The sequence below is a fragment of the Entelurus aequoreus genome, linkage group LG28 (assembly GCF_033978785.1).
Source record: "Entelurus aequoreus isolate RoL-2023_Sb linkage group LG28, RoL_Eaeq_v1.1, whole genome shotgun sequence".
In the NCBI taxonomy this organism is placed as follows: Eukaryota; Metazoa; Chordata; class Actinopteri; order Syngnathiformes; family Syngnathidae; genus Entelurus; species Entelurus aequoreus.
The window spans coordinates 24,208,610-24,229,648 of NC_084758.1; the positions used below are offsets into that span (position 1 = coordinate 24,208,610).

At 36.9% G+C, this 21,039-nt stretch overlaps 1 protein-coding gene across 7 annotated transcripts in view; it reads right to left on the reverse strand.

The window, feature by feature from the left end:
* The window catches only part of enox2 (ecto-NOX disulfide-thiol exchanger 2), a 491,895-nt gene that overhangs the window by 49,814 nt on the left and 421,042 nt on the right, over positions 1-21,039 (reverse strand). For all 7 annotated transcript variants that reach the window (XM_062039950.1, XM_062039943.1, XM_062039947.1 and 4 more), the window contains one exon: positions 6,674-6,779. In XM_062039950.1, the coding sequence (XP_061895934.1) occupies positions 6,674-6,779 (106 nt within the window). The remainder of the gene's footprint in view (positions 1-6,673; positions 6,780-21,039) is intronic.

The following is a 21,039-nucleotide window of genomic DNA, read 5'->3' on the forward strand; positions in this document are numbered from 1 at the left end:
GCCGGTGGATTAATGGATTGCTAGGAGGACGGTTGATCAAACACGGTCGTGACTCGGCGTGAGTAAAGTGCGTTCACTTCAAACTGACCCAGGTTGCGGGATTTTGAGGAGTAAATATTGTTGTGTTACGACCTTTTGTGTGGTGTTGCTTCTTAATTTGTCATTCTTCAAAACTAACTTTAATGTATAGCAGTGGCAGCTGAACTGAATGTGTCATAATTACATCAGTCAGCTGGAACAAAAAATATCGATAGCAGTATCATAAGTCCAGTATCTTCACGGTTCTCATGGACTGACCTAATTAGGAACCAGTATCAAAAAAATACCGGTGCTCGGTATACATTTTCTTTTTTTTTTCATTTAATTTTTATTCGACATCCAGCATCAGACATTCCTATCCATTACATCATATTTACATACATCATATATCTGTTTTCTGCCCTAAATTTCAAAATATTGTTTTTGTTTATAGCCCAATGATGCCACTCCCCCAAAGAAAAAAACAGCAAGAAAACAAAACAATGTTTACAGCTAAATCAATTAAATAAAAAAATAAAAATCAGAAATAAAATAAAATATATACAGATAGTAAATAATATTTAAAAAAATAAATAAATAAATACACACACACACACACACACACACACACACACACACACACACACACACACACACACACACACACACACACACACACACACACACACACACACACACACACACATATATATATATATGTATATATATATATGTACATACATACATATATATATATATATATATATGTACATACATATATATATATATATACATATATATATATATATATATGTACATACATACATATATATGTACATACATACATATATATATATATACATATATATATATATATATACATATATATATATATATATACATATATATATACATATATATATATATATATATATATATATATATATATATATATATATATATATATATATATATATATATATATATATATATATATATATATATACACTACCGTTCAAAAGTTTGGGGTCACATTGAAATGTCCTTATTTTTGAAGGAAAAGCACTGTACTTTTCAATGAAGATAACTTTAAACTAGTCTTAACTTTAAAGAAATACACTCTATACATTGCTAATGTGGTAAATGACTATTCTAGCTGCAAATGTCTGGTTTTTGGTGCAATATCTACATAGGTGTATAGAGGCACATTTCCAGCAACTATCACTCCAGTGTTCTAATGGTACAATGTGTTTGCTCATTGGCTCAGAAGGCTAATTGATGATTAGAAAACCCTTGTGCAATCATGTTCACACATCTGAAAACAGTTTAGCTCGTTACAGAAGCTACAAAACTGACCTTCCTTAGAGCAGATTGAGTTTCTGGAGCATCACATTTGTGGGGTCAATTAAACGCTCAAAATGGCCAGAAAAAGAGAACTTTCTTCTGAAACTCGACAGTCTATTCTTGTTCTTAGAAATGAAGGCTATCCCACAAAATTGTTTGGGTGACCCCAAACTTTTGAACGGTAGTGTGTATGTATATATATATATATATATATATATATATATATATATATATATATATATATATATATATATATATATATATATATATATATATATATATATAGGGAGTAATCTTTTTTTTTTTTTTTTTAGACAGTGCAATCACTAATTCGAGAAATTAAAATCAGGCTTATGGGACTTGACATAATTGACCCAGTTTTCCCAGTATGAAGTACATTTCTCCAATTTATAATGAATAAAAGCAGTTATCTTCTCCATCTTATAAATGTCCATTGTGATTTCCATCCATTGCTTCAAAGTTGGGCTCTCCTGGGATATCCATTTCCATTTCCGTATACATTCCTACCTGTGACTAATCATGATTATTCCAAATGTGTTAATCTGAGTTAAAAAAATAATCATTTGACAGCCCGAAAAAAACCAAAATAAATCAAGAAGAAACCCCACATGAGCAAGCACAACGAACACAAACCTTTTGTTTTTATGGTAACACTTTAGTATGGGGAACATATTCATCATTAATTAGTTGCTTATTAAAGTAACAGACTTAATTTAGAGTTAATTGGACACTAGGGGAACATATAAGGGTTAGGGTTACTAATAAGCAATAAGAGTTAGGGTTAGTTAACTCTTAGTTAATGGCTTACTGGTTGTATAATAAGGCCATGCAGAATAAGGCATTAATAAGTACTTAATAATGACTAATTAAGAGCCAATATGTTACTAATTTGCATGTTAATAAGCAACTAATTAATACTGAATAATAGGGCTGCAACAACTAATAGATTAAATCGATTAAAATCGATTATAAAAATAGTTGGCGATTCATTTAGTCATTGATTCGTTGGATCTATGCTATGTGCATGCGCAGAGGCATTTTTATTTTTATTTTTTTATAAACCTTTATTAATAAACTGCAACATGTATGAGAAACAATAATCAAAACAAGTATGGTGCCAGTATGCTGTTTTTTTTTCTATAAAATACTGGAAAGGATAGAAATGTAGTTTGTCTCTTTTATCCGATTATTATTCGAAGTAATAATCGATTATCAAATTAATCGTTAGTTGCAGCCCTAGTGAATATATGTTCCCCATACTAAAGTGTTACCGTTTTTTTAAATGCTAGTCTGTGGCTTCAATTGACAAATTCAGTTTTTCATTCAACCAGAAATCTAAGTTAGTTATAAATATTTAAATGCGGGAAAAAACTATTTCTTAGTCCTGAGTTGAGCTCTGTCACTCAAAATCAATATCAAGTTAGATGATAATTTATTGTCATTGATTTTCCTTCTCAGTCTTCACTTGAGCGAACATCTGCAGGATGGTTCAAACGCCGGCGATGCGAAAGCCATCAGCCCGTCCACCCGATCGCTAAAGCACTTACCACGGGCAGGGTCGCGGCGAGCCGGAGCCGACCCCAGGCGGACGCTAATTCAATATTCCCCAACAGATTACCGGCGGCTGAAAGTCGGGGATAATCCCAGGGCGTTTTGTCCGCCGGCTCTCTTCTGGACACATGACCCGACCTATCGAGTGAAGCCTAAAGACGGGTTATAGTATGCCGGCCTCTAGGGATGTCTGGTATTATCGGCACGGCTGGGCTCCAAAGGGGAGAAAAGGAAAAGGCAATACGCTGAGTGGACTGAGAAGATAAGACCCTCAGCTATGTTGTGTGTATTTATCAGTACTGCGGCAGGGAAGAGACTGCTAATGAACTCTCGCCGGGCGTCGCCTCCTACTCACGTTTGATTGGAGGAGCATCGATCTGAGAGATCTATCAAGGCGGCGTGAAGAGGTGTCAAACGCCTGGCCAGATCCCGAGCCGTCGGTTTATTCAGCGGGCGTGGCTATCGACCTGTCCGTGACAGGGTTCATGCTCCACGCGTAGACCGCCAGCTTTTTCCTCTCGTCGTGACGCAGATCATCGATCGGCTCTTAAAGGAGTAACTGAGTCATAACACAGGTGTGTTTTCTTTTATAAGTAAAGTGGGGTGTGTTGACATGTAACCACGGGTCCCTTGTTTAAAGGTCAGCGAGGGCGAGCGCTATTACGGGCGGCGCAAACCGCCACATTAGCCGCCGCCGTCCCCTCCTGATGACAAGCCCTTGACACCAGCGCTCTCCGCCGACAGCCGCCGAGAAGGGCTGCAAAAGGTAGACGCATTTGCATACGTCTCCCTTCCCATTAGCCGAGCTGTCATTTTAACTAACAGGAGAAATTGGGCCCATTAGAAGGTACGCCACCTTGTCCTATTAACCTGCGTTGACAACAGCTTCAGACGCGCACGCCTCTACACACCCCGAGCGTGTTCTCTGCACGCATGAAAAGGTGTTCACTTTTCACCCGGGAAAAAAGGCGATCTCTCGCCGCCCGAGTCATTCTTAAAATGACAGAAAAGTGAACAAAATGAGCTGAAAGGGTGCAGAAAGGAGCCTACGTTGAAAGGTGTATGGAAGAAATAACGCAGGCATAATGGCTTTAACAATGTGTGCCCCCCTCTACCTCAAAGAACTACTCACCCCCAAACGACACCTCCGCTCCCGACAGGCTAACCTCCTCCAACCTCTGAGGACAAAGCTACGAACTATGGGAGACCGGGCTTTCTGCTCCGCCGCTCCCCAGTCTGGGGAATGCTCTCCCTGACCACCTGAGGGCACCACAGACTGTGGATGCTTTTAAAAAAAAGGCTTAAAAACCCTTCTTTTTAAAAAAGTTTTTTTATAGATATATACATACTAGTTCTAGCTATTAGGCTGTTCTAGTCTTTATTTTTTTATTATCTTTTTATTATTATTATTACCGTATTTTTCGGACTATAAGTCGCAGTTTTTTTTCATAGTTTGGCCGGGGGTGCGACTTATACTCAGGAGCGACTTATGTGTGAAATGATTAACACATTAGCGTAAAATATCAAACAATATTATTTAGCTCATTCACGTAAGAGACTAGACGTATAAGATTTTATGGGATTTAGCGATTAGGAGTGACAGATTGTTTGGTAAACGTATAGCATGTTCTATATGTTATAGTTATTTGAATGACTCTTACCATAATATGTTACGTTAACATACCAGGCACGTTCTCAGTTGGTTATTTATGCCTCATATAACGTACACTTATTCAGCCTGTTGTTCACTATTCTTTATTTATTTTAAATTGCCTTTCAAATGTCTATTCTTGGTGTTGGCTTTTATCAAATAAATTTCCCCCAAAAATGCGACTTATACTCCAGCGCCTCTATGCGTGGTATCCGTAATTTTAACCGCGATTGACGTCCCACTGGGGTGAGTTTTCCTTGCCCGTATGTGGGCTCTGTACCGAGGATGTCGTTGTGGCTTGTACAGCCCTTTGAGACACTTGTGATTTAGGGCTATATAAATAAACATTGATTGAATGATTGACTCATTTGGTCAATGTCCCTAAGAGGAGCTTTTCGTCGAAAAATGGAAGACGAAAGAAAATTTGTGTTGATATGTGGAACAAGTACGAGGGGCTAATTTTTTCTCATTTTAAAGGTGGCGCTAGAGAGACAATTTTGAAATTTCATTTTAAGAACCCCAAAAATATAAAATTTTTCGCCATACCTGACACACCTGCAAAATATGGGGACTATTTGTGCGTGCTAAGGGCCTCAAAAGGGCGTCCAAATGTATATAAGAAAACAGCAGTTTCAATAGGGCCCTTGCGGGGCTTGCTCGGGGCCTAAGAAGTATAAATGATTTGTGCTGATATTGTGTCGGATTAATATCAGTATTGGACAATAATCAAGGTTCCAATATCGGTATTGTATCGGAAGCGAGAACATTATATTAGGACATACTGACATACATACACCTGAGGAAGCTTAGGTCCTTTAATGTGTGCTGCAAGCTGTTGGAGATCTTTTTATCAGTCTGTTGTGGCCAGTGCCCTGTACTTTGCAGTGCTTTGTTGGGGGAGCAGCACCAGCAAAAGGGACTTAAACCGGATTGACAAACTGATCCTACACTGCAAAAACTGACATCTAAGTAAGATTAAATATCTCAAATAAGGGTGATATTTGCTCATTTTCTGTCTGATAAGATAATTCTTCTCACTAAACAGATTTTATGTTAGAGTCTTTTACTTGTTTTAAGTGTTTTGGTCCTAAATGATCTCAGTAAGATATTACAGCTTGTTGCTGAGATTTGATGACCCATATTGAGTAAAACATGCTTGAAACTAGAATATCAACACTCACAAGTATAAAACTACTTTTTTTTAAAGTAATAATTTCTTATTTCAAGCATGAAAAAAACAAAACATTTAACATGTGACATTTCAAACAATTTTGAACAGAAATAGTCCATGCACATTCAGATACATTTTTCAAGATTATAATTTAAAAAAATTGGGCCGGGGGCCGGGCTGTACAGTATATATGCGCACTAATTGACGGAAAGAGCACGCACTTGGCGCGATGATGTCATGTTATCCATGGAAAAATGCATTTTTAGACAATATGATTTGCCTGAGCGGCTAGTAGACCCAGAGAGTAACAAGCGGTTGCCTTGTTGCCTTTTCATTAAGAACAATAAATAAGTTTTTAGTATAAGTTTTCTGGTTTCAAGAAATGTAATGCCGAGCGCATATCATTATGTCAAGATAATTGCACTAGCATTTACTTCATTTAAGAATATTTTTCAACATATTGAGCAAAAAGGTCTCTTTTTTTTCTATCAAGAAAAGTGCACTTGTTATTAGTGAGAATATACTTATTTTAAGGTATTTTTTTCATTGAGGTTAGCTAATTTTACTTGTTTTGGAAAGTCTTGACAAGCCAAATTTTCTTGTTCTATTGGCAGATAATTTTGCTTAGTTAAAATAAAATACCCCTAATTTTTTTTGTTATTTTTTTTGTTTTTGAACACTTACTTTTTGCAGTGGGCATTATTCTTTCCATCCTTAGTAACTGAGCCACTGTGTGGAACCATTTCCCTGGTGCATCAATAGAGTTTGAAAAAGTCTAAGTCTAATACCAAAATCAAAATAGCGCCATTTGATGTGTCATTAAAAAAACTTTGTTTGAGTGGGGTTGACAATCGGCATAACGGAGACGTCTAAATTACCCATTTTTGTTGGCGTGTAGAATGAAAGGCAGTGCTTACCTGAGTCTTCGCTGTCCGGGCACTCCTCCATGTCGTCGTCAGACATCTCCATCTCCTCCTCACGCCGGAAGTCCATCAGCTGCTCGTTGTGCATGTTCCTGACCTCCTGGAAAACAAAAGCGAGGGGAGAGACGGGTCAAGACAGTTATCACTTTAGACCGGGGGTCGGCAACCCGAGGCTCCAAAGCCGCCTTAGCAGCTCCCTGGAGCTTTTTCAAAAATGTACGAAAATGGAAAAAGAAGGTGGGAAATATATTTTTAGTTTTAATAGGGTTTCTGTAGGAGGACAAATATGACACAAAACTTCCTAATTGTTAGAAAGCCCACTGTTTAATATTTGTGTTTATGCTTCACTGATGACAGTATTTGTCCTACTAATTTTGGCGGTCCTTGAACTCACCGTACGCATGTTTACATGTACAACTTTCTCCGACGCTGCCACAGAAAGACGTGTTTCAAGCCACTCTTTCTTTGTCTCATTTTGTCCACCAAACATTTTATACTGTGCGTGAATGCACAAAGGTGAGCTTTGTTGATGTTATTGACTTGTGTGGAGTGCTAATCAGGCATATTTGCTCAGTGCATGACTGCAAGCTAATCCATGCTAACATGCTATTTAGGCTAGCTGTATGAACATATTGCATCATTATGCCTCACTTGTAGCTATATTTGAGCTAATTTAATTTCCTTTATTTTGTATTTAATTTATATGTGCATGTTTCATGACACATTATCTGTATGGAATATTGGCTGCATTTCTGATAGTTGTTTGTGTGCCATGTTGTTCCAGACCACAGCAAACATTACCCGGCTTGAAAAGACTGTAATAAATCCATTAAAAGAAGACAGATTGTCGTTTCCTTTAACTTGGACACACACATCTATACCTTTGGCCATTTTAAACCAGTCATTTCCAGGAGTTATCTCACCTTCTGAGAAGTTTTACTAATGTTTTCCAATGTTGCAGAAATGTGTAGAATAAATATTACATCTCAGCATTTCTGTCAACGAAGATTTGCGTCAGCCTGCAACACATGTAGGCTATTATAGCCAATATAGACACTTACATCACGTGTTGACTTCATTACAACACTTATATAAGGATTTTAATTTTTTTGCGGCTTCATACAGATTTTTTTTGTTGTATTTTTGTTCCAATATGGCTCTTTCAACATTTTGGGTTGCCAACCCCTGCTTTAGGAGAACCGTCAGATGAGCAAATATGACAAGGAGGCTCCTTCAGAGCGCCAAGGTTTTTGTTCTGACACATTTTTGCTTTCAAAGAAAACTCATCCAGGACAAGAAAACATGACATTTTATTTATAGCGCAGGAACATAGGGCGGCGGTAGCAATTCTACTTTGTGTGCTCACGACGGCATCAAACAGAAGGCCTTAAGAGCTTTTGTTGGTCCATGAGGTCTTTTGGGTGCTGTGGGAGAAAAAAGTGATAAGTGCAGCGCTGCCATTAGAGGGCGGGCACACATGCGTTATGATGGCACGACAATATGGCGGCGGGGCTGCGGCGATAAATGGCGTTCAACTGGCCCCTAACGGGAGAAAATGGCCTTCTCTAACACAAGACATGTTGGGTATCATCTCCTGCAACCTGCTCCCTCCTGCTACCTGAGCAGCATGGGACTGTGGGACGCTGTTCTGCTTAAATACAGGTTTTTGCTGCCCAGGGTTGTCGTTCTGTGGTCTCACACACGGCGATACATTCGCCTCTGCTCTACATACATTATATCTCTTGCTCGCTCTTCTCTTTAAAATCCTGACATGTTCTGCAAGAAAATTGCATTCAGGGGCGCTAAAAGCTTTTCCGCCCCCTTTAAGGGGAACTGCACTTTTTGGGGAAATTTTGCCTATCGTTCACAATCATAAGGATTGAACACACACCTCGTTTTTTTTAAGGATTTTAAAGATGATAAAAAATGCTCAGAAGATGCGGCTAATGACAGTTAGCGTTGTAGCCTTTAAAGCCTCTGAAACAACGTTTTATATACACACTGCAAGTATATATATGATGTAGTAACAGACACCTTCATAACAATATGTAATATGTTTTGTATACACACTGCAAGTATATATATAATGTAGTAACAGACACCTTCATAACAATATGTAATATGTACAATATACACACTGCAAGTATATATATAATGTAGTAACAGACACCTTCATAACAATATGTAATGTATTTTATATACACACTGCAAGTATATATATAATGTAGTAACAGACACCTTCATAACAATATGTTATATGTTTTGTATACACACTGCAAGTATATATATAATGTAGTAACAGACACCTTCATAACAATATGTAATATGTTTTATATACACACTGCCAGTATATATATATGATGTAGTAACAGACACCTTCATAACAATATGTAATATGTACAAAATACACACTGCAAGTATATATATAATGTAGTAACAGACACCTTCATAACAATATGTAATGTATTTTATATACACACTGCAAGTATATATAATGTAGTAACAGACACCTTCATAACAATATATAATATGTGCAATATACACACTGCAAGTATATATATAATGTAGTAACAGACACTTTCATAACAATATGTAATATGTTTTACATACACACTGCAAGTATATATATAATTAAAGATTAAAGTACCAATGATTGTCACACACACACTTAGATGTGGTGAAATTTGTCCTCTGCATTTGTCCCATCCCAATGTAGTAATAGACACCTTCATAACAATATGTAATATGTTTTATATACACACTGCAAGTATATATATATATAATGTAGTAACATACACCATAACAATATGTAATATGTTTTATATACACACTGCAAGTATATATATAATGTAGTAACAGACACCTTCATAACAATATGTAATATGTTTTATTTACACACTGCAAGTATATATATAATGTAGTAACAGACACCTTCATAACAATATGTAACATGTTTTATATACACACTGCAAGTATGTATATAATGTAGTAACAGACACCTTCATAACAATATGTAATTAGTTTTATATACACACTGCAAGTATATATATAATGTAGTAACAGACACCTTCATAACAATATGTAATATGTACAATATACACACTGCAAGTATATATATAATGTAGTAACAGACACCTTCATAACAATATGTAATATGTACAATATACACACTGCAAGTACAGTATATATATAATGTAGTAACAGACACCTTCATAACAATATGTAATATGTACAATATACACACTGCAAGTACAGTATATATATAATGTAGTAACAGACACCTTCATAACAATATGTAATATGTACAATATACACACTGCAAGTATGTATATAATGTAGTAACAGACACCTTCATAACAATATGTAATATGTTTTATATACACACTGCAAGTATATATATAATGTAGTAACAGACACCTTCATAACAATATGTAATATGTTTGATATACACACTGCAAGTATATATATATAATGTAGTAACAGACACTTTCATAACAATATGTAATATGTACAATATACACACTGCAAGTACAGTATATATATAATGTAGTAACAGACACCTTCATAACAATATGTAATATGTACAATATACACACTGCAAGTATGTATATAATGTAGTAACAGACACCTTCATAACAATATGTAATATGTTTTATATACACACTGCAAGTATATATATAATGTAGTAACAGACACCTTCATAACAATACGTAATATGTACAATATACACACTGCAAGTACAGTATATATATAATGTAGTAACAGACACCTTCATAACAATATGTGATATGTACAATATACACACTGCAAGTATGTATATAATGTAGTAACAGACACCTTCATAACAATATGTAATATGTTTTATATACACACTGCAAGTATATATATAATGTAGTAACAGACACCTTCATAACAATATGTAATATGTACAATATACACACTGCAAGTATATATATAATGTAGTAACAGACACCTTCATAACAATATGTAATATGTTTTATGTACACACTGCAAGTATATACTGTATATAATGTAGTAACAGACACCTTCATAACAATATGCAACATGTTTTATATACACACTGCAAGTATATATATAATATAGTAACAGACACCATAACAATTTGTACAATATTTACCCTATTTTAGTCATTTTAATCATTACCGTAATTTCTTTCCTCAGTGCATTTATTTCCATTCCCATAGCAACGTACTTCCGACTTCTGTCAACAAAAGTGTGTTCCTACGTCCGTAAACAAACGCGAGTGTGTTCTAATCATGGCAGACTTGGTAACAACTATTTTTGGACAAATGAAGATTCACAGCCTTATATTTTTTTGAAGCTGAATAAACCGAGGATGACCTACTGCTCCTAAAAGCGAGCACGAAGGAAGAGTGAGATGTTGGCGCAGACAGAAGCCGAGAGAGTGAGGTGAAAGTGACTCAATGCTGCAAAATGTGGAATTTGGAGACACGCTATATCAACATAAATGGAGTGCTTACAGAAATAAACCAGAAAAAACGTCCTTAGCCAGCTGGACCAAATGCACAACCGTCCATCGAGTGAGTGTTATTACAACTACAGTACATATGTTGTCTGGCTAGTTATGTACAAACAAAACATGAAATAATACTTTACTGTAATATGATTGTTCATGTTTTTCAGTCAGTACAAATTGGTGTCTTATCACATTGTGTATTACAAACTTACACGCGTTTCATGCTGACATAGAAGCTAGCTTATCTCTTGCCGTAGTTAGCTTTTACGGCTAATACTAAAGCATGGCCATGTGTTAGTAGACTAGAAAAAGAGTTCTTACAATAACTATGTCGCTACAGTTTAGTTATTATACAGGTTACGTAATGTAAATGAAGTACTGTTGACGGTTTTTGAATGCATTTTTAAAGTGATTTAGAGGTAGAATTGATTGCTCCCATTAGCTGCATTGCAAGCCACCAAGAACGAGCCGATTTTTACATGTCAGAACGCAAAAAAACTCAACCTTTTGTCTTCTTGTCTCTCATTTGGATTGTAAACAATAGGCAACATTCCAAGAAAAGTGCAGTTCTCCTTTAAGTCACCCAGCATGCAGCTATAAAATATAAAAGGAAATGTTTAATACATTTTATTTCTGACCGTTCAAACATATACACGTAGGACGGAGGATTCTTACTTGTCTATCTTTGTCATTTCTCACAGCCGTGTGCCTAACTGTGTCAGCTGCGCATACTTTTCAGACGTGCTACATACAACGCAAAATAGTGCTCACAAAAAAGTTTATCGGTGTTGATAAATCACATTGTGCATGCTGTATAATATATAGCATTTGCATCTTCTCCTCCCAGTATTGTGGGCGTTTTGATAGTTATCATATATTTTGCATATTCATGAAGACAGACGCTAAATGGATTATTCTGCACACTTAACTGAACTGTGCTATCAAGTTTGCACGAGTTTTAGTACACGCAAACCTGAGCCAGCATGTTGCTCCATCAATGGGTTTTCGCCTCTCAGGTGGCATGGACATATTTCAAGTTGGCAATGCCAGGAGGATTCATTTGGCTCCAATTGTCAGAGAGTAATGCAGGGAGCATGACACATGGCTTTCACTCACGGAGTGGCCAACGCAGTCTGGGTTCGAACTCCGTGGAGTATTTTTGTGGCGAGCTCGAGAGGACTTTGTGCAGCGGTCCAATCAATACAAGCCTTGGCCAAAATGGATTGCAACTGTGGACAGGAATATATGATGACACTGCAGAAGCTCGGGGATGCCACAGCGTAATAAAACCAAAATATAAAACCCAAAACCAGTGAAGTTGTCACGTTGTGTAAATCGTAAATAAAAAGAGAATACAATGATTTGCAAATCCTTCTTAACTTATATTCAATTGAATAGACGGCAAAGACAAGATATTTAATGTTCCAACTGAGAAACATTTTTTTTTTGTTGCAAATAATCATTAACTTAGAATTTAATGGCAGCAACACATTGCAAAAAAGTTGGCAAAGGGGCATTTTTACCACTGTGTTACATGGCCTTTCATTTTAACAACACTCAGTAGACATTTGGAAACTGAGGAGACCAATTTTTTGAGCTTCTCAGGTGGAAATCTTTCCCATTCTTGCTTGATGTACAGCTTAAGTTGTTCAACAGTCCGGGGGTCTCCTTTGTGGTATTTTAGGCTTCATAATGCGCCACACATTTTCAATGGGAGACAGGTCTGGACTACAGGCAGGCCAGTCTAGTACCCACACTCTTTTCCTATGAAGCCACGCTGTTGTAACACATGGCTTGGCATTGTCTTGCTGAAATAAGCAGGGGCGTCCATGATAAAAAGCAACATATGTTGCTCCAAAACCTGTATGTACCTTTTAGCATTAATGGTGCCTTCACAGATGTGAAATTACCCATGCCTTGGGCACTAATGCACCGCCATACCATCACAGATGCTGGCTTTTCGCTGAGACACGACGTCCACAGTTTCCAAAAACAATTTGAAATGTGGACTCGTCAGACCACAGAACATTTTTACACTTTGCATCAGTCCATCTTAGATGAGCTCGGGCCCAGCAAAGCCGGCGGCGTTTCTGGGTGTTGTTGATAAATGGCTTTCGCTTTGCATAGTAGAGTTTTAACTTGCACTTACAGATGTTGCAACAAACTGTAGTTACTGACAGTGGTTTTCTGAGCCCATGTGGTGATATCCTTTACACACTGATGTCGCTTTTTGATGCAGTACCGCCTGAAGGATCGAAGGTCACGGGCATTCAATGTTTATTACGCTTACGTGCAGTGATTTCTTCAGATTCTCTGAACCTTTTGTTGATATTACAGACCGTAGATGGTGAAATCCCTAAATTCCTTGAAATAGCTGGTTGAGAAATGTTGTTCTTAAACCGTTCGACAATTTGCTCAAGCATTTGTTGACAAAGTGGTGACCCTCGCCCCATCCTTGTTTGTGAATGACTGAGCATTTCATGGAAGCTGCTTTTATACCCAATAATGGCACCCACCTGTTCCCAATTAGCCTGTTCACCTGTGGGATGTTCCAAAGTGTTTGATGAGCATTCCTCAACTTTATCAGTCTTTTTTGCCACTTGTGGCACATCAAAATCCAAATGAGCTAATATTTGCAAAAAAAAAAAAGTTTTCCAGTGTGAACATTAAATATCTTGTCTTTGCAGTCTATTCAGTTGAATATAAGTTGAAAAGGATTTGCAAATCATTGTATTCTGTTTTTATTTACCATTTACACAACATGCCAACTTCAATGGTTTTGGGTTTTGTATGATTGTGTGAGCATTGTTTGGTCAGGGAGTGTCTACTCCACTTAATTACTTGAGCGAGGCTACCCAGGCAGAAGAAATTAGCCAATGACTTCGCTCGTGTAATTTGGTGTGGATAATAGTGGTTGATGCAGTCTCTGTAGACCAGGGGTGTCCAAAGTGCGTCCCACAGCTATTTTTTTAACGGCACATTCTAAAAGTACGATTAGTTTAGATTATTATTTCTTTTGGTCAGTGGTCAACAAAATAAACAAACAGTTTTACATTCATAAATTGAAAATGTTGCAGACCGAAAGGGTTTAGGCTGAAGTTGAGCACTTTATTTCGCCTAACTCTATAAACAATCTCAAATACAAGATGTAGTAAAACCGGGAGACATCGGGCTCTGATCTTGTGCTTTATAGAAGTATGAAATTTCCTTTACTCAACATATTATAAATACACCTTGTACACAACAAACACTGTTCAAATATATACACAGTAAAGACATAGACAAGCAGTTGTGAAATATCCCTGTACACGTGTTGGTTAAATATTACTACCAATAATATACTATATACAAACACTTATACTTCCATTATTATTTATATCCCACATTTAGTTTTGTAATTAACATTGATCATAGTATTAACTACTGCAGTGTTGATTAAAAAACATAAAAAGTGAGATAAAAGAGCAAACAGGTGAAATGTAACAAGAGAATGTTGATTCTAATAAAACTAAGCTGTCATGGAGGCTGTTTTTTTTCTTTATAGCAGTGATTGCTCAAAAAATAATAATCAAAATCTTACTAATTGTCAACATTTTTCTGAACGAAACCCTTCCAGGTCCAAACTTGAGTGGAGCCCTTAAGGTTGACATTTTTGTATATACTGTATTGCAGTGTTTTTCAACCTTTTTTGAGGCACACCACCAGCAGAAAACATAAAAAAATGAAACTCAGCAGCCGATATTGACAGTAAAAAGTCGTTCTCGCAATTGTTGGATATTGATTCAAACCATAACCAACCATGCATCACTATAGCTCTTGTCTCACAGTAGACGACCTGTCACATCACGCTGTGACTTATTTTGAGTTTTTTGGTGTTTTCCTGTGTGTAGTGTTTTAGTTATTGTCTTGCGCTCCTATTTTGGTGTTGATTGTCATGTCATGTACGGATGTACTTTGTGGACGCCGTCTGCTGCTCCGCACGCTGTAAGTCTTTGCTGTCGTCCAGCATTCTGTTTTTGTTTACTTTGCAGCCAGTTCAGTTTTAGTTTTGTTTTGCATAGCCATCCTTAAGCTTCAATGCCTTTTCTTAGCGGCACTCGCCTTTTGTTTATTTTTGGTTTAAGCATTAGACACTTTTTTACCTGCACTCTGCCTCCCGCATATTGTGATCACGACGAACCATGTTCCCGACATCTACAAAGCAATTAGCTACCTGCTGCCACCTACTGATATTGAAGAGTATTACACGATTACTCTGCCGAGCTCTAGACAGCACCGACACTCAACAATGGCACATTTGCGGATTATAATTACTGGCAAAAAATATTTTTTACCCAATTACCGTATTTTTCGGACTTTAGTCGCAGTTTTTTTCATAGTTTGACCGGGGGTGCGACTTATACTCAGGAGCGACTTATGTGTGAAATTATTAACACACTACCGTAAAATTCACGTAAGAGACTAGACGTATAAGATTTCATGGGATTTAGCGATTAGGAGTGACAGATTGTTTGGTAAACGTATAGCATGTTCTATATGTTATAGTTATTTGAATGACTCTTACCATAATATGTTACGTTAACATACCAGGCACATTCTCAGTTGGTTATTTATGCCTCATATAACGTACACTTATTCAGCCTGTTGTTCACTATTCTTTATTTATTTTAAATTGCCTTTCAAATGTCTATTCTTGGTGTTGGCTTTTATCAAATAAGTTTCCCCCAAAAATGCGACTTATACTCCAGTGCGACTAATATATGTTTTTTTCCTTCTTTATTATGCATTTTCGGCCGGTGCGACTTATACTCCGAAAAATACGGTAGGTGAAATGACAATCTCCCACGGCACACCAGACAGTATCTCACGGTACACTAGTGTGCCGCGGCACAGTGGTTGAAAAACACTGAACTACTGGTGTTGATTAAAAAACATAAAAAGTGGGATAAAAGAGCAAACAGGTGAAATTTAACAAGATAATGTTGATTCTAATAAAACTAAGCTGCCATGCAGGCTGTTTTTTCCCCGCTTTAAAGCGGTCATTGCTCAGAAAAAAAATTGTAAACATTTTTCTGTCCCCAGGACCAAACTTGAGTGGAGTCCTAAAGGTTTAATTTTTTGGTAACACTTTAGAATGGGGAACATATTCACCATTAATTAGTTGCTTATTAAAGTAACAAAGACTTAATTTAGAGTTATTTGGACACTAGGGGAACATATAAGGGTTAGGGTTACTAATAAGAGATAATTCTGAGGTTATTGAGGGAAGACTCTTAGTTAATGACTTACTGCTTGTATAATAAGGCCATGCAGAATAAGGCATTAGTAAGTACTTAAAGGCCTACTGAAAGCCACTACTACCGACCACGCAGTCTGATAGTTTATATATCAATGATGAAATCTTAACATTGCAACACGTGCCAATACGGCCGGGTTAGATTAGTAAAGTGCAATTTTAAATTTCCCGCGAAACATCCTGCTGAAAATGTCTCGGTATGATGACGTCTGCGCGTGACGTCCCGGATTGTAGCGGACATTTTGGGACAGCATTGTGGCCAGCTATTAAGTGGTCTGTTTTCATCGCAAAATTCCACAGTATTCTGGACATCTGTGTTGGTGAATCTTTTGCAATTTGTTTAATGAACAATGAAGACAGCAAAGAAGAAAGCTGTAGGTGGGAAGCGGTGTATTAGTGGCCGGCTGCAGCAACACAAACACGTAGCCGGTGTTTCATTGTTTACATTCCCGAAAGATGACAGTCAAGCTTTACCATTGGCCTGTGGAGAACTGGGACAACAGAGACTCTTACCAGGAGGACTTTGAGTTGGATACGCATGCTTGTGGAGATGGGACAACAGAGACTCTTACCAGGAGGACTTTGAGTTGGATACGCGCTACCGTGAGTACGCAGCTGCGGCTTCCAAACATTTGATCGCTTGCCCGTACGTGCGTGCCGCTATGTGCATGTCACGTACGTAACTTTGGGGAAATATATGTGCTGTATGAACTTTGCGGAGGTGAACGGTACTTTGGGCTGTGGGATTGAGTGTGTTGTGCGGGTGTTTGATTTGTATTGGCGGGTTATATGGACGGGAGGGGGGAGGTGTTTGTTATGCGGGATTAATTTGTGGCATATTAAATATAAGCCTGGTTGTGTTGTGGCTAATAGAGTATATATATATGTCTTGTGTTTATTTACTGTTTTAGTCATTCCCAGCTGAATATCAGGTCCCACCCGCCTCTCACAGCATCTTCCCTATCTGAATCGCTTCCACTGCCCTCTAGTCCTCCACTCTCACTTTCCTCATCCACAAATCTTTCATCCTCGCTCAAATTAATGGGGAAATCGTCGCTTTCTCGGTCCGAATTGCTCTCGCTGCTGGTGGCCATGATTGTAAACAATGTGCAGATGTGAGGAGCTCCACAACCTGTGACGTCACGCTACTTCCGGTACAGGCAAGGCTTTTTTATCAGCGACCAAAAGTTGCGAACTTTATCGTCGATGTTCTCTACTAAATCCTTTCAGCAAAAATATGGCAATATCGCGAAATGATCAAGTAAGACACATAGAATGGACCTGCTATCCCCGTTTAAATAAGAAAATCTCATTTCAGTAGGCCTTTAATAATGACTAGTTAAGAGCCAATATGTTACTAATTTGCATGTTAATAAGCAACTTATTAATGGTGAATATGTGTTCCCCATACTAAAGTGTTACCAATTTTTTGTATATATTGTATTGGTTTTAAAAATGAAAAATATCAAAACGGCCCCCGCTTGCCTTGATTTTTCAGTGTGCGGCCCTCAGTGGAAATAGTTTGGACACCCCTGCTGTAGACGCTGATTGGCAACACGGAAAGCAGCGTCATGGTCGTATTAAAAACCGTCTTGTTTTCCCCACCACGTGTCGCCCTCTTCACAAAGTTCGGTGGACATTGTTTTGCATCACCCCGCCAAATGTCCCGTTACTTTTGCACGCCGCCCTCTCGCCTGACAGCATGTTTTATGTAAATGTGGCACGCTGAGCGATCGACAATCACCGCACAACCGCACACATTATTTGTGTTACCAAACGCACGCGTTCATACGCCGTTAATAATAAATGCGCTGTCAAAAAAAAAAAAAAAAAAAAAGATTAAAATCAATAGACTGAATAAAATATCCCAGCGCCTAAACTGCCAGAGGGAGCGAAACAAATTCGCCTGAAAGTAAATAAACTTTCAGCCATCTGTCAGTTGACATTTTTCAGACAGAGCCCGTCGGCAGAGGTCAGACACGCACACACACCTGCAACCATATGCTGCATGCACGCACACACACACACACACACACACACACACACACACACACACACACACACACACACACACACACACACACACACACACACACACACACTAAAAGACTAGTAGAGGAAGGCAGCTGTAGTGTTGACTGTGCCTGAGACCTGCATCTCGCCCATCCTTCCATGTTTCAAGAAAACACTTACTCACCTCGTCTCTTTACTCTTTGAGTGTGTGTGTGTGTTCTTGTATTCCTACCCTTCTTGAGACATCAACAAGGAAAAGTAGCTTCCATATGAGGAGGTGTGAACAAGTTGGGACATAAATCATGGTCCCAATACGGAAAAGCGTTGCATCTAATAGAGAATGTCTCATTTGCACCCCTGGTGGTGAAATCTATCAAAGTGAGGGTGGTCCCAAAAAGGAGCGATTTTTCAAATTGACTGTGTGTCGGTTTTAAAAGTGCTCCCCCTCTGGTCAACATATGAAATAACAAGTGTGTAAGAAATTGAAATGTGCCCCCTTTGGCCAAAATTAATAAAACAAATATGTATATAGAGACATACTGTAATAATGAAGTAAATACTGTAGATTAAAAACCAATTACGAACAAAAAAAATAAAAATATGTACCTCAAAAGCAGTGTTTTTCTCACAATGTGTCAACTTTTTTCTTACAATATTGGGAACAATTTCTCATATACTTTCAGTTTCTGTAATATTGCAATATTTTCTCGTAATATTATTACTTTTATATGTAAAATTGTTACTTTTTAATGCAAAACGGTGACATTTGTCATGTAAAATTACGACTTTTATCACAATATTGCCAATTTTTTTGTTGATTTTGTAGATTAGTGAAATGTTTTGAGTAAAATTATGACTTTTGTCATAATTTTGCCAAGTAAAAATGGATTGATTATAACATTGCTGACATTTTAAAGTTTTCTTAACATTTTTTGACTTTTGTCGAGTACAAGTACGACTCTTTACATGAAATTGCCAAAATGTTAAGCTTTTCTTGTAAAATTGCGACTATTATTGAGTAAAATTCCAAAGTTTATCATAATGTTGCACAAATGTTCAGTTTTTCTTGTAAAGTTTTGACTTGCCTTGAGTAAAATTACGACTTTTATTATAATACTGCCAAATTGTAAGTGTTTCTTGTGAAATTGTGACATTTTTCTTGTGAAATTCCAACTCATTTTTCATAACAAGCTTTTTTATAATTGCATAGTATGTATATATTATTAATGTTTTTTTTTTTTTTTTACTTAAAAGCAGTGTTTTTCTTACAATGTGTCAACTTTTTTCTTACAATATTGGGAACAATTTCTCATATTCTTTCAGTTCCTGTAATATTGCATTATTTTCTCGTTAAATTATTACTTTTATATGTAAAATTGTTACTTTTTAATGCAAAACGGTGACATTTGTCATATAAAATTCCGACTTTTATCACAATATTGCCAATTTTTTTGTTGATCTTGTAGTATTGTGAATTCTTTTGAGTAAAATTATGACTTTTGTCATAATTTTGCCAAGTAAAAATGGATTAATTATAATATTGCTGACATTTTAAAGTTTTCTTATAAAATTGTGACTTTTGTCGAGTAAAAGTACGACTATTTTCATAAAATTGCCAAAATGTTAAGCTTTTCTTGTAAAATTGCGACTATTATTGAGTAAAATTCCAACTTTTATCATAATATTGCACAAATGTTCAGTTTTTCTTGTAAAGTTTTGACTTGCCTTGAGTAAAATTACGACTTTTATTATAATACTGCCAAATTGTAAGTGTTTCTTGTGAAATAGTGACATTTTTCTTGTGAAATTCCAACTCATTTTTCACAACAAGCTTTTTTATATTTGCATAGTATGTATATATTATTAATGTTGTAAATACACATCTTTATATATCTAGAAAGGGTGGTCCTAAAGAGGTAGGCATTTTTCTCAGGTCTCAAGAAGGTAACAAATACAAGAATGTGTGTGTGTGTGTGTGTGTGTGTTCCTCCAACAGAATGCATTAGCTGAGTCAAAACATTTCACTTGCTTAGTAGATATTTGGCTCCGTAGCGCTGCTAAATGCTTCTAAGCGGCAGCGAGACGCGTTACTTAGCACTAAGGAGCCTTGTCATTTTCTCGCATTTTATTTGATCTGCGACTGGTTGCCAACAACACTGGGAGATCGACAAGCCCGACACTTGCAGAATTGCATGTGGAGCAAACACCAGAGACCATTTGTACTTGTCAAAATTAAAAACACATCCATATTTATATATTAGGTTGCATGTGAATCGAATACTGTTGCACCTTTAGAGGACAAGGAACCACATTTGGTAACATTCATTGTTCTACGACAGGGTGCAGAATCGTTATTTTTGCCAAGAAAAGTTACACAATTAAAGTGAAATAATATTTAAATGATAAAATATAGTAAAACATAAGACATCAAGGATTTGTACAGTAAGTTTACACAAATATTAAAGGGGCCTTATCATGCAAAACCAACCTTTTTTATCCTTTCCATTCTTTGGAACTGAGCTACTGTGTGGAACAATTTCCCTTGTGGATCAA